Raw genomic sequence first — 13,766 nt, 5'->3', positions numbered from 1 at the left:
TCTACTATACCAATAGTTCGATGGTTTCCGTTCTTCCGGCTATGGGGCCGAAATAATTTAGGCACGCTTGTTTTACTTTTTTATTTACCTATCTTTTATATGAAGCTCTGTCATATTTGAAAAGTTCGTTCTGTGTTCTGTCCAGGACAGGACACACATATAATTCTTTTGTATTTTTATCCGGACATTTTGAAGTCTTGGATCTTACTTCATCGATTTTTTTGAGAGTTCATGTTTCAGCTGCGTATGTCGCAATGGGAGAAATAAGAGGATTAGCCAATAAGCAAAACAAACTCATGTTTGTTTTGCAGTCTGGTAATTGTTACATCTTTGTCGTTTTGTCGAACATAAACGACAAAGTTATAGAAAAAGTTGAAGAATATAATATATACTTAGGACAAAAAATAATACTAAATAGGGAAATTCAAACGGAAGAAATAAAAAGAAGAAGAAAGTTAGCATGGGCAGCATTCGGCAAACTGAATTATATGCTCAGATTAGATTAAAGATCTTAGATCTGAAAATTGTATGCATGCATTATTCCGATATTGGCATATGGGGCACAAACATGGACAATCACAAAAAAGAATATGAACATACTCAGAGTCAGTCAACACGCGATGGAAAGAGCAATGCTTGGCATATCACTTAAGGACAGGAAAACAAACACATGGATAAGACAGAAAACCAAAGTCACCGATGTGGTACAAAAATCATTAAAATTGAAATGGGAATACGCTGGACATGTAGCTAGTTAAAGTTCTGGACATGTAGCGATCTAAACAAATGGCACAGAACAATTCTAACAGGAGCGTCATTTGAAATTTTGCTAGGGGGCCAACATTATATATACAATACATTATATATGCAAACATAATACAAAATTGATCTATTTTTTGTAAATTTCAGTCATTTTCAATCAAATGTCGCCCCTGAATTCTAACCTGGAGACCATACCAACACAAAAGACCTAGAGGCAGACCTCCTATGAGATGGACAGATGATCTGAAACGGACTGCCGGGAAAAATTGGCTACAAGTAGCGTACAACAAAAAACAATTGAGTGGAAGACTTGAAGAGGCTTATGTTCAGTTGTGGACGTGAATGGCTAGACGAAGAAGAAGAATTGTTACATCTAGAAAGTTTATGGGCTGATTCTGTTCTGTTTGTATTGTACACTCAATATTACTATGGAGTAAATTAATGTAGGTATGATAAAAATTGGTCAAGTTGCCTGTTAATTCCTGTAAAGCATATTAGTATATCATCCACGTATCTCCACTAATAGAAGAACTGTTTGAATACGGGATGTGAAATCGTTGTTTCTAGATGATTCATAAAAATATCTGATAGCAATGGGCTTAGAGGATTGCCCATGATAAGTCCTGTACTGTTGTTTGTGCACATTTGATTATTAAATTCAAAGTAGTCCTGATTTATGGAAGTTTCAAGAAGGTGTAAAATTTCAGATATAATGATCGAATTTGTAATATGGTCTAAAAGATTTTTAACAAGAAAAAGTTTTTGTAGGAGGAATACTATGAAAAAAGATTTTTTCAAATGTCAAATAAAATTAATATAAGAGTTGTTGGGTAATTGAAAATGTTGTATTTTAACAACATTTAACAACCATCTACAAACAACGATTTCAAAATATCTCGCATTCAAACAGTTCTTATATTGGTGGAGATACGTGGATGACCTACTTCCATCAAGTAACGGTAGAATCCAACAATTCTTTATAGACAATGATAAACGTCAAAATTTTAGCGAATGCCGTATCGCTTATTTAGTAAGTAAGTAAGTAAGTAAGTAAGGTATGCTTTATTGTCAAAAATTTTTCCAATTTGTGGACAAAGCTTATACAAAATAAATTTTTATATTTAAATGTATAACTTATTTTGTTTTGTATTAAATGTGTCTATGAACAAGCGGCTTAATTTAGCGATACTAGTTTCTGTGAGTAAAAAAAGACCTAAGTAGTATAAAAAGGAATTCGTGAATAATTTCATGCATGTTCAAAGATTCATTGGAGCAACTGTAATACATTTTTAAACTCTTTTATACTTTTTCCTTTATTGTTCAAGTTAATAACCATTTAGTATTGGTCCGAGAGCTGTTAAGACATTTTTGAGTAGGTATTTTAGGCAATCTGAAAAATTTTTCAGATGATAGTCCAATATAAAATGCGGGTCTGGTTATCTTCCCCAAAAATCCCCTCCCCCCCAAAGTTAAAAAAAGGGTAAAAATTGTTATTACAAAAAATATCATTAACGTGACTTTAAAGTAAATTTAAATATTCAAATAGAAAGAAAATAAACAGGCCAGACGATGTGCGAGAGATCTCTGCAAAATGATTGCATGTTCGCCCCAGGATTATTTTCAGGGGGTGCATCTGAATTTCAGAAGATTGCATTTGAATCTGTACATATTATTAACAAATATAAAATATACAACTATACATGCATAGCTATGTACTTTCTTTCCGGACAGAGGGGTGCAATTGTTATTTTGACAAGTTATTTTTTAATATTAAAAATAAATATTCTTAAAAAGACAGGTTTTTTGGTGAAATCTTCTAACTGCCAGGTGATCACACAAATTGCGCGTGCATGTATAAATGAAAAGCGCTATAGGTAAGCACTAGTGTGAGAAAGAGCGTATACCAATAGCTGTTTGCATCATCTATCGTAGCGAGTCCGTTCGCTCGAGCAAAACAGCTATTGGTATACGCTCTTTTTCACACTGCTGCTTATTTATAGCGCTTTTCATTCATATGCACGCATAATTTGTTTGATTACCTGGCAGTTAGAAAATTTCACTAAAAAAACCTGTCTTTTTTAGAATATTTATTTTTAATATTAAAAAATACCCTGTCAAAATAACAATTGCACCCCCTGTCCGGAAAGAAAGTACATAGCTATGCATGTATATAGTTGTTTATACTTTATACTGGTTAATAGTATGTACAGGTTTAGATGCCTTCTGAAGTTCAGATGCACCCCCTGAAAATAATCCTGGGGCGCCCATACAAGCATCTTGCAGAGTTAAAATCTTTTGGAAATCGCCTGGCCTGTTAATTTTTTTTATATTTGAATATTTAAATTTACTTTAAAGTCACGTCAATGATATTTTTTGTAATAACAATTTTTACCCCTTTTTTTAACTTTGAGGGGGATTTTTGAGGAAGATAACCACTACCCTCCAGCCAGACCGGCATTTTTGTATTAGGCTATCATGGAAGAGTCACCTGTAAAATTTTCAGATTGTCTAAAATACCTACTCAAAAATGTCTAACAGCTCTCATGCTATATATTCATAAATCATTTATAATATAACAAAACTCGCAATAAATATTTCATTGCTAAAAATAAATATTATGTCGATCATATTATTAACAAAAAATATATCAAAACAAAAATAGTCACCATGTATGGTTATTTATTTAAAAAATACTGCAATTCATAACAATAACGTTCTGGTATACATTTCTTTCCAACTTTTATTTTTAAATACTTTACAATATATTTTAACAATTATTGAACTTATTCTAAAGTGGACTAATTAAAAATAAGTGCCAATTACAGGATCAACACTAAATATTGTGAAAAATTTAATTGTGCTTCAATTTTTAATACCAAAATTATGATTTTTCTTTACCAAAAAATTTAAGTACAAAATCAAAAATCTTACATTCGGTACATCAAAATAATCTGTTTTATTCGTTCCTCTTGAAATATTGAAATAAAATATCTATACTTAAAAATAAAAATACGGAAAAAAAATTACAAAAATAACAATAATTCTTAGAAAATAACATAATTAGTGATTTGATAACTACTTTATGTACTATAATATGAATTCTTCAGTTGTTTGGACAAATGACAGGAGAATCCAATTCCGATGAGCTAAAAAACATTTGAATAATGATTAGTACTTATTAACTTTTTTAATAAATCAATCAAAAACAAGTGACAGAGAAAACATAAAAGTTCGACAGAGAAATATACTTTTCCTAGACTTTATACAGGCGTTTGACAAACTAAACTGGGGAAAAATGGTCGAAGGCTTACAAGAGAATAAAATACCAAATAAAATTAAAAGAATGATAGAAATAAATGACAATGCGAGATTCCCAAGCAACAATAGACACCGGAAGAGAAAGCACAGAAAAAAAAATGGAGCAAGACAAGGAGATGCCCTCTCAACGGTACTTACTATTTATTCTATCACTAGACAAAATAAAAGCATGACAGTTTCAACCTCCACAAGAAACTTAAATATTCTCCGGAATTAGAAAACAGAAAAATGCTCACGTACTTAAAACCGCAGACGGAAAAATTTGTGATCACGAACAACAGTGCAAAGAATGGGAGAGACACCTCAGTGACTTTTTGACGATGCTTCTGAGAAAATGCTCCAAATACTACCTGTGACAACCAATTAGACAGAGGCCCCAGCATACTGAAGTCAGAAGTCATAAAAGCAATACAACAAGCCAAACACAATAAAGCACCTGGACCAGATCAAATCCCTGTTGAGTTTGAGCTACTTAAACTTTTAGATGAGGAAAACATTACCTACTTGACTACTTTCTTTAACAAAATTTACAACAAAGGAAAAATACCAGATGATTGGTTGGAGTCACTGTTTATAACATTACCAAAGAAAAGCAGGCCCACCAAATGCAGCGATTTTAGACTAATCAGTTTGATGAGTCACACACTTAAAATACTTTTACGTATTATACAAAATCGAGTATTCCTTCTGTGCGAAACTAGAATGGGTAATAAGCAATTTGGATTTAGAAACGGTCTAGGAACTAGAGAAGCACTATTTTGTATGCGCGTTCTAATACAAAAAGTTGTGAATTCCGAAAGAACGTTTATGTTTTTTTCATCGACTTCGAGAAGGCATTTGACCGAGTGCAACATGATACACTTTTCGATTGCCTGCAGGCAGCAGGACTTGACCACTACGATATAAGACTGCTGAAATGCTTATATTACAATCAAGTAGCCTCTATCCAAATTGGAGACAGTCGTACTGAAAAACTGCCGATAAAAGGTGGAGTACGACAAGGTTGTGTTTTATCATCCACCCTTTTTAATCTGTACTCTGAAGAAATCTTTAGGGATTCTTTGGATGACACACAAGAGGGAGTAAGGCTAGGCGGAGAAGTAATCAACAATATTACGCTGACGAGACAGCCATTCTTGCTGAAAATTTACAAGATCTTCATACACTACTAAATCTAGTCAGTGAAGCAAGTTATCGGAGAGGCCTTAAAATCAACATTTCAAAATAAAGTGGATGGCAGTTGGAAAGATTAATATAGATCAAGGTCCGCTTTCTCTTGATGGAGAGGAGTTAGAACGGGTAAATCATTTCAACCATTTTAACCAGCTGGTTAAATGTAAATTGTGACTCTGATGAAGAGATAATAACTAGGATCGAAATATCACGGAAGGCTTTTATGACCTGGAAACCAGTTTTACAAGAAAGTGCTGAAATGTTATGTATGGTCTATCCTATTGTATGGTTGTGAGACATGGACGTTAAAAACCGCAATGCTAAACAAAATAGAAGCATTCGAATTGTGGTTCTATCGATGAATCCTAAAGATATCGTGGGTTTCGCACACTTCCAATGAAGATGTTCTTCAAATGCTGAATTCAGAATGTCTGCTCATAAGCATCATAAAGAGGAGAAAAACAGAATACTTCGGCCATATAATTAGAGGACCTAAATACTATCTGCTTCGCCTTATAATACAAGGAAAAGTGGAGGCAAAGAGATGGATTGGTCGAAAGAAACTTTCATGGCTGCGTAATATTAGACAATGGTGTGGCTCCACAGTAGAAGAATTATTTCGCGCAGCAGCCGATACAGAGAGATTTCAGGAAATTGTAAACATGGTGACGGCCAACGTCTGAATACAGACACGGCATCTGAAGAAGAAGAAGACAAAATAATAAAAAAGCTGTCAAACGCAGGAACTATAAACAAGAATACAGTACAAATTATGGGGTATGTGGACGATATAACCATAGTAGCAATAGATAAAAGGGCATTAAAGAAAACCTTCCAAGAAATAGAAGACGAGGCCAGGAAATAAATGAATATAAAATAAAATACATGAACATAAGCAAGAAAAAGAAGACACAAACGACAGAACTGACAATACATGCACACAGTTTCGAAGAGGCTGAAACGTTCAAATATTTGGGAGTATTAGTCAACAGAAAAAATGAAAGTGTAGATAATATAAGAAGAAGAATTCAAATTAGAAATAAAACGATCTACAGAAATAAAAAAATATTTAGAAATAAGACAAGCCGAAACAAAAAATTGAAAATCTACAAAACGACCATAAGATTATTAATTTACATTAATAATAAGAGCAACGGAAAGTTTTTGAGAGAAAGATTATAGTCCACAGTACATCGTCCTTTTTGGAAGATGATTACAAAACTCTTAAAAATGGTTTTAACTGCTTCGTTTGAGCGAGTCTACCACTTTCTAAAAAATTTCAGAGTGCAGGTTGGACGCGTTTCCGCGTCCCGCGTCATTAACATATTTACAATTTTCTATATGGGAAATAAGCCACAATTTTACTAAAAAATGAATTTATTAACGTTTCGAAGCCCAAATCGGGTTTCGTTGTCAAAATACAAAATACTATTAAAATAAACAAAAATGTTGTTGCTAAGTAAACAAATTCTTCTAATAATTTATTTAATCTGACTCATTTATATTGGCAATTCAGACGTATATTATACATTTTAAAGTAGAAGACTTTAAAATGATATCTCCAATAGTTATGAGTTGCGTTCCTGGGACGACTTTACTAAAAGATAGTTCATTCGATTACATGAAATTAATCCCAACTCAAGAATATCCGTCGTAAAAAAATCATAGCATGTGATCTGTCTTTAAAAAGACAACCAAATGCAACGATGACGGTAAAATTCTCGCGTTAGAGATTCCATAGTAAATCACGAGGGAAAACCAGGAAAAACCTACTGATACTATCCCGATATCGTAAGTATTTGGTCTTACATTTAATTTGTTTTCAAAAAACTAATACCAAATTCTGACTTTAATATGTTTCAATTATAAATAATATTAATAATACATAGATATACAATAAGTAATACTAAAATATAAAATATGTACTAACTCGATATGATATTGACTTACTAATCGTGGTATTTTCTTTCTATTGACTTCCTCTTTCAGTATGGGTAACCACGTCCTACTGCATTCTACCGAGGAATTTGCGACACAATTGGTTTCATTTAGCATAATTAGAGCTGCTTCTTTGATTTTTTTTACTATCTGATTCTTTCAGGACTATACTTGAATCTCTCCACTGAACTCTATGTTAGTTTAATATGTTTAAACATATTAAAGTCAGAATTTGGTATTAGTTTTTTGAAGGTAAATTAAATGTAAGACCAAATACTTACGATGTCGGGATAGTATCACGAGGTTTTTCCTGGTTTTCCCTCGTGATTTACTATGGAATCTCTAACGCGAGAATTTTACTGTCATCGTTGCATGTGGTTGTCTTTTTAAAGACAGATCACATGCTATGATTTTTTTACGACGGATATTCTTGAGTTGGGATTGATTTCATGTAATCGAATGAACTATCTTTTAGTAAAGTCGTCCCAGGAACGCAACTCATAAATATTGGCGATATCATTTTAAAGTCTTCTACTTTAAAATGTATAATATACGTCTGAATTGCCAATATAAATGAGTCAGATTAAATAAATTATTAGAAGAATTTTTTTACTTAGCAACAACATTTTTGTTTATTTTAATAGTATTTTGTATTTTGACAACGAAACCCGATTTGGGCTTCGAAACGTTAATAAATTCATTTTTTAGTAAAATTGTGGCTTATTTCCCATAGAAAATACTTAATTATAAAAATGCCACAAGGAAATAGCTTCAGAACAACATTAACATATTTACGTTATCGGACTAACGAAACGCGGCTGTAAAGTCGGATAAGAGATCGAAAATCTTTATTAATTAAATATAAGTACATCCACAACTGAAAATTAAAAGTGAAATGAATTTCGACTCGATTCAAGCTCTCTGTATTCTGTATAACCCAGGTATAACAATACCAAGAGGCACCGCTAGGAAAATATTCCACTTTTCGGTTCAGAGAGCCTGTTTGAATCAAAACGAAATCCGTAGATTTTCTTTATTTTTTTGAAAATTAAAAGTTTTGTAATAAAAAAACGGTACCCCGATCTTTGTCGCTAAAAATGTTATAGACATCTAATGTTATAGATGTCCATAACATCGCTAGAAGGTTAACAGACGAACTGAATGAAAAGGAGGAATTTTTTCCGATAGGCAGTATGGATTTAGGAGCAAATAATCAACAATGGATGACATTAGGAGTTAGAAGTTAGATCGATAGACAGACGCCATATATTGGCTTTTAATAGATCGAAAGCAATAGCAATAGAAAGCTTTTGCTAGACGATGTGAACTTTTGCACATTTCGTATAGCGCAATGGACAAAAAACGATATTATTAGGTAGTTTTCGTTTATGGGCATGAAAGTAGATGTTAGCTTGGTTTAAATGTACGAAAGTATCTGATACACAGTTAAAATTGGCTATACAGGGTGTCCCGAAAAGATTGGTCATAAATTATACCCCAGATTCTGGGGTCAAAAATAGGTTGATTGAACCTCACTTACCTATATACAATAGTGCACACAAAAAAAGTTACAGCCCTTTGAAGTTACAAAATGAAAATCGATTTTTTTTCATATATCGAAAACTCTTAGAGATTTTTTATTGAAAATGGACATGTGTCATTTTTATGGCAGCATCATCTTAAAAAAAAATTAAAGTGAAATTTGTGCACCCCATAAAAATTTTATTGGGGTTTTGTTCCCTTAAACCCCCCAAACTTTTGTGTACGTTCCAATTAAATTATTATTGTGGCACCATTAGTTAAAAGCAGTGCTTTTAAAACTTTTTTGCCTCTTAGTACTTTTTCGATAAGCCAGTGTTTATCGAGATATTTTGAATATTTGTCGAATCCACCACATATTTGTATATGGTTAAGTACGATTATAGAGACCTGGTAATAATATGAAAATTTATTTATAATTTAAATTTTTAGGTATATTTTGAAAAAGAAGCCACATCTCGATAAAAGGTGACTTATCAAAAAAAGATTAAGAGGCAAAAAAGTTTTAAAAACACTGTGTTTAACTAATGGTACCACAATAATAGTTAAATTGGAACGTACACAAACATTTGTGGGGTTTAAAGGAACAAAACACCCATAAAATTTGTATGTAAATATATTAAAAAAGAAGCCGCATCTCGATAAAAACTCGGTTATCCACAGAGAACGGCAGTTCTCACCAGTGGCGCACAACACCCCTACAAGCGACACTATATATACACGAAATTTTCGATTTTCTAAACCTGACTGAATTGAAAATTGGGCCACATCCCATCTTAAAGAATAGGAAAAGACTCGTCCATCCATATGTCATATCTCCATTTTGGTCCAAGGGTGTGGATTTTACGGCCCTTCCCATTTAGAGTCTGTTTTTCGTTCTCGTCCCCAAAACTCCCAAAAATTTCAAAAACTTAAGCCCGACCTTTGCGGCTTCTGATAGCACAGATCATTACCTTTCCAACGCATGTTTAATTTTGAAAATCGGTTATACCATTCAAAAGTTATCGAGCTCAGAAGTATGACTCAATTTTTATTTAAAAAACGGAAAATGTTTGTGGATATGTATGTATGTATGTATGTATGTATGTATGTGTGTGGAAAAGTTACACCGATCTGAATTTTTTTTTCTGTGTTTCAAGAGGGTGTGAGGGCCGATTCAGAACCGGTCTAATTTTTGACTTCTGACTACCGGTAAGCCAGCTAGAGGACTAGATAGATACAAAATAGCATATTTTTTGGGCGTATATATCTTGGGTTCAAGGAGAGACAGGAAATCCGCAAATACACCAAATTAATAGGGATGAGTTAATATTTCAAACGGTGCTTAAGCGATCAACCTGAGACATACACACTGCTCACCATAGCCGAAAAACTGAAAAATTACACCTTGAAAATTTTGGTTTTTCGACAATTACTCAAAATTTAAACCTACGAATTGCGCCAATAACTGAGCGTTTGTAGGAGGACTCAGGACGCGTCTAACGGTGTATATCTCATATCTGGGAAAATTCGAATTTTTTAGTTATAGGCTTCATAAGTATAATCAAATCTATTTCTTATGGGAAAAACCGTTTTTCAAGCTCAATAATTCCTGTAATACGTTCAGTTATCATACTTGATCTTAGATGCATCAGATACTACTTGTCAATACGTTTTAAACTCATATTTAGTGATCAACATCAGTTCAGCCGTTCAGAAGTTATAGAGCTCCAAAAGTATAATTAGTCCAGGAACTGAAACTTTTCACTTCGCAATTTTTACAGAATGGATCGATTTGCTTGAAAATTTGAGAATAAGTAGTGGAGAGTCTAAGGATCAAAATCTGTATGATTCCGAAAGACGCTTTTACCATGGGGTGGTTGCCACCCCGTCGCGAGGGTGGAAATTTTTTATTATATTTTGACCGCAAATGTTGGTAAAAACATTAATTGTAAGCAAAAAATGTTTTATATTTTTTTGATAAAATTAATAGTTTTCGATTTATTGGTTATCGAAATTTAGTTTATATCGAAAAAATCAATGTTATTAATCAATCATGGTTTATGTACTTGTAGTGGTTACGATGCTAGTTTGATTGGGCAATCCGAGTTCATTTGCCGGCCATAATTACATAATTATTAGGATGGCTGGGATATGAACTCGGATTGTCTTATCACTGGTGTCGTAAGTTCTAGATCATTTGGGAGAGATTGCGACCAAGGTTCTCGTTCTCAAAACTACCAAAAATTTCAAAAATATTAGTTCGACCTTTGCGGCTTCTGCTAGTACTGATCATTACCTTTCCAACGCACATCTAATTTTGAAAATTACCAGAGAACGACAGTTCTCGCCAGTGGCGCACAACCCCTACATGCGACACTATATATTATATACACGAAATTTTCGATTTTCTAAACCTGACTGAATTGAAAATTGAGCCAAATCCCATCTTAAAGTTTAGGAAAAGACTCCTAGATCCATATATTACTTCTTCATTTTGGTCCAAGGCTGTGGATTTTACGGCTTTTCCTATTTAGGGTCTGTTTTTCGTTCTCGTCCCCAAAACTCCCAAAAATTTCAAAAACTTAAGTTCGGCCTTTGCGGCTTCTGATAGCATAGATCATGACCTTTCCAACGCATGTTTAATTTTGAAAATCGGTTATACCGTTTAAAAGTTAGCGAGCTCAGAATTAGAACTCAATTTTTATTTAAAAAGGGGAAAATGTTTGTGGATATGTACATATGTATGTATGTATGTATGTATGTGGAAAAGTTACACCGATCTGAATTTTTTTTCTGTGTTTCAAGAGGGTGTGAGGGCCGATTCAGAACCGGTGTAATTTTTGACTTCTGACTACCCGTAAGCCAGCTATAGGGCTAGGTAGATACAAAATGGCAAATTTTTTGGGCGTATATATCTTAGGTTCAAGGAGAGACAGGAAAATCGCAAATAAACCACATCAATAGGGTTGAGTTAGGTTTTCAAACGTTGCCTAAGCGATCAAGCTCAGACGTACACACGGCTCAGTATAGCCAAAAAATTGAAAAACTAAACTTTGAAAATTTTGGTTTTTCGACAATTACTCAAAATTTCAACCTACGAATTGCGCCAATAACTGAGCGTTTGTAGAAGGACTCTAGGCTAATCTAACGTTGTTTACCTCATATCCGGGAAAATTAGAAATTTTAAGTTATACGCTTCATAAGTATGATCAAATCTATTTCCTATGGGGAAAAACAGTTCAAGCTCAATAATTTTTGTAACAACTTTAGTTTTCATACTTGAACTCAGATGCATCAGATACTACTTGTCAATACGTTTCAAACTCATGTTTAGTGATCAAAATCGGTTAAGCCGTTTAGAAGTCTTAAGTTAGAAATGTATAATCCAATTAACTATTATTCCCGAAATGGTTTATGTAGTTGTAGTGGTTACGACGCTAAATTTGATCTGTAACGGATAATCTGAGTTCATTTACCGGCCATCCCAATATTTTTATTTATTCTATTTCGACTAGAAAAAAATCTAGTATACATTCGATGCGACAAAGGTGACCATTTATAAAGCTTGACGTGTAATCGAGAAAAATTGCATTCAACTTCATACATTTAATTTGTATATAACTTGAAAAACTCCTGATACAAGAATAAAAAACCGCTAAACGCCGTAAAAATGAGTGGCGCATACAATATTCCAGCTACAAAAGATCTGATATGAAAATTACGTGGCGCGAAAATGTATTTTCATTTTGATGCAAAACAAAATTCTAGTTTTATTTTAAAAGATTTTTCCATAATATTTGCTAAATTTGAAATAAACGCGCCACAAAAGAGTAAATTTGATACAGTTTGAATTTTGAAACTCTTTTGTGGCGCGTTTACTTCAAATTTAGCAAATATTATGGAAAAATCTTTTAAAATAAAACTAGAATTTTGTTTTGCATCAAAATGAAAATACATTTTCGCGCCACGTAATTTTCATATCAGATCTTTTGTAGCTGGAATATTGTATGCGCCACTCATTTTTACGGCGTTTAGCGGTTTTTTATTCTTGTAGAAAAAATACTAAGAGGCAAACAATTTTTAAAAACGTTGTGTTTAACTAATGGTACCACAATAATGAATTAATTGGAACGTACACAAAAGTTTGGGGGGGTTTAAGGGAACAAAACCCCCATAACATTTTTATGGGGTGGACAAATCTCACTATAATATTGTTTTAAGATGCTCCTCCTATGAGAATGATACACGTCCATTTTCAATAAAAAATCTCTGATAATTTTCGATATATTGAAAAAAATCGATTATCATTTTGTAACTTCAAAGGGCTGTAACTTTTTTTATGAGCACATTTGTACTAAGGCAAGTTAGGTTCAATCGAACTATTTTTGACTCCAGAATGTCTGGTATAATTTATGACCAATCTTTTCGGGACACCCTGTATATTGGAATATATTGGCTATAATTGGACTATACTTACTTGTAACACTGCTAATGTGAAACACACTGCTCCGATGTCTACAGCATGAGCTTTAACCCATTTTCCAAATGCCGTCTCACATCCAATATTGTAGGGAGATGTGGTGGTGGCTGGTTGTGAAACATCTCGTCGTTTTCTTCTAGATGAAGTTGCTAATATTTGAAAAAATATCATTAACATTTTAATAAATACTAATTTAAATCTTTAAAAGCTTTATTTATAGCAAAAAAGTATTAAAAATCTCATTAGATTCTGCTTTTCTATGTCTAATTTTTATTTGCTAGTCGCGAGATACCTTGAGAAGTTTTTTGTATTTGGATAGAAAAACTGCTATCAAAACTGTCAAAATATTACCAGCCAGCAAAAATTTTCTTTTTTTTGTGTAGAAGCCATGGTGGTGGTGGTCGCTCCGTGCGTGATCATGGTGGGGTTACACGAAACTATGCCAGCGTCCGTAGCGCCGAAATATGACAATTTTGGCGAATTTTTGTAATGTCAGTGTCATTATGTTCGTTCGCGGAACCTGTCGTGGACTAAAAGTCACCGCATGCGCACTTTAATTCCATATCATATTTAT

At 33.2% G+C, this 13,766-nt stretch overlaps 2 protein-coding genes across 5 annotated transcripts in view; one reads left to right on the top strand and one right to left on the bottom strand.

Moving 5' to 3' along the window:
* The window catches only part of LOC126880181 (vacuolar protein sorting-associated protein 54), a 130,624-nt gene extending 128,425 nt beyond the window's left edge, over positions 1–2,199 (top strand). Inside the window, exon 9 of the mRNA XM_050643954.1 lies at positions 910–2,199. Coding sequence (XP_050499911.1) covers positions 910–943 — 34 coding nt within the window. The 3' untranslated portion in view covers positions 944–2,199. The remainder of the gene's footprint in view (positions 1–909) is intronic.
* Positions 2,200–3,424: 1,225 nt separating this feature from the next.
* Positions 3,425–13,766, bottom strand: part of LOC126880185 (CD63 antigen-like) — a 218,769-nt gene continuing 208,427 nt past the window's right edge. For all 4 annotated transcript variants that reach the window (XM_050643960.1, XM_050643961.1, XM_050643962.1 and 1 more), the window contains 2 exons: positions 13,190–13,341; positions 3,425–3,908 (listed from right to left, as the gene is read on the bottom strand). In XM_050643960.1, the coding sequence (XP_050499917.1) occupies positions 3,843–3,908; positions 13,190–13,341 (218 nt within the window). In that variant the 3' untranslated portion in view covers positions 3,425–3,842. The remainder of the gene's footprint in view (positions 3,909–13,189; positions 13,342–13,766) is intronic.

Source organism: Diabrotica virgifera, chromosome 2, assembly GCF_917563875.1.
Source record: "Diabrotica virgifera virgifera chromosome 2, PGI_DIABVI_V3a".
In the NCBI taxonomy this organism is placed as follows: Eukaryota; Metazoa; Arthropoda; class Insecta; order Coleoptera; family Chrysomelidae; genus Diabrotica; species Diabrotica virgifera.
The sequence above is the reverse complement of the archived record's forward strand: the minus strand, read 5'-3'. Positions and strand labels throughout refer to the sequence as shown.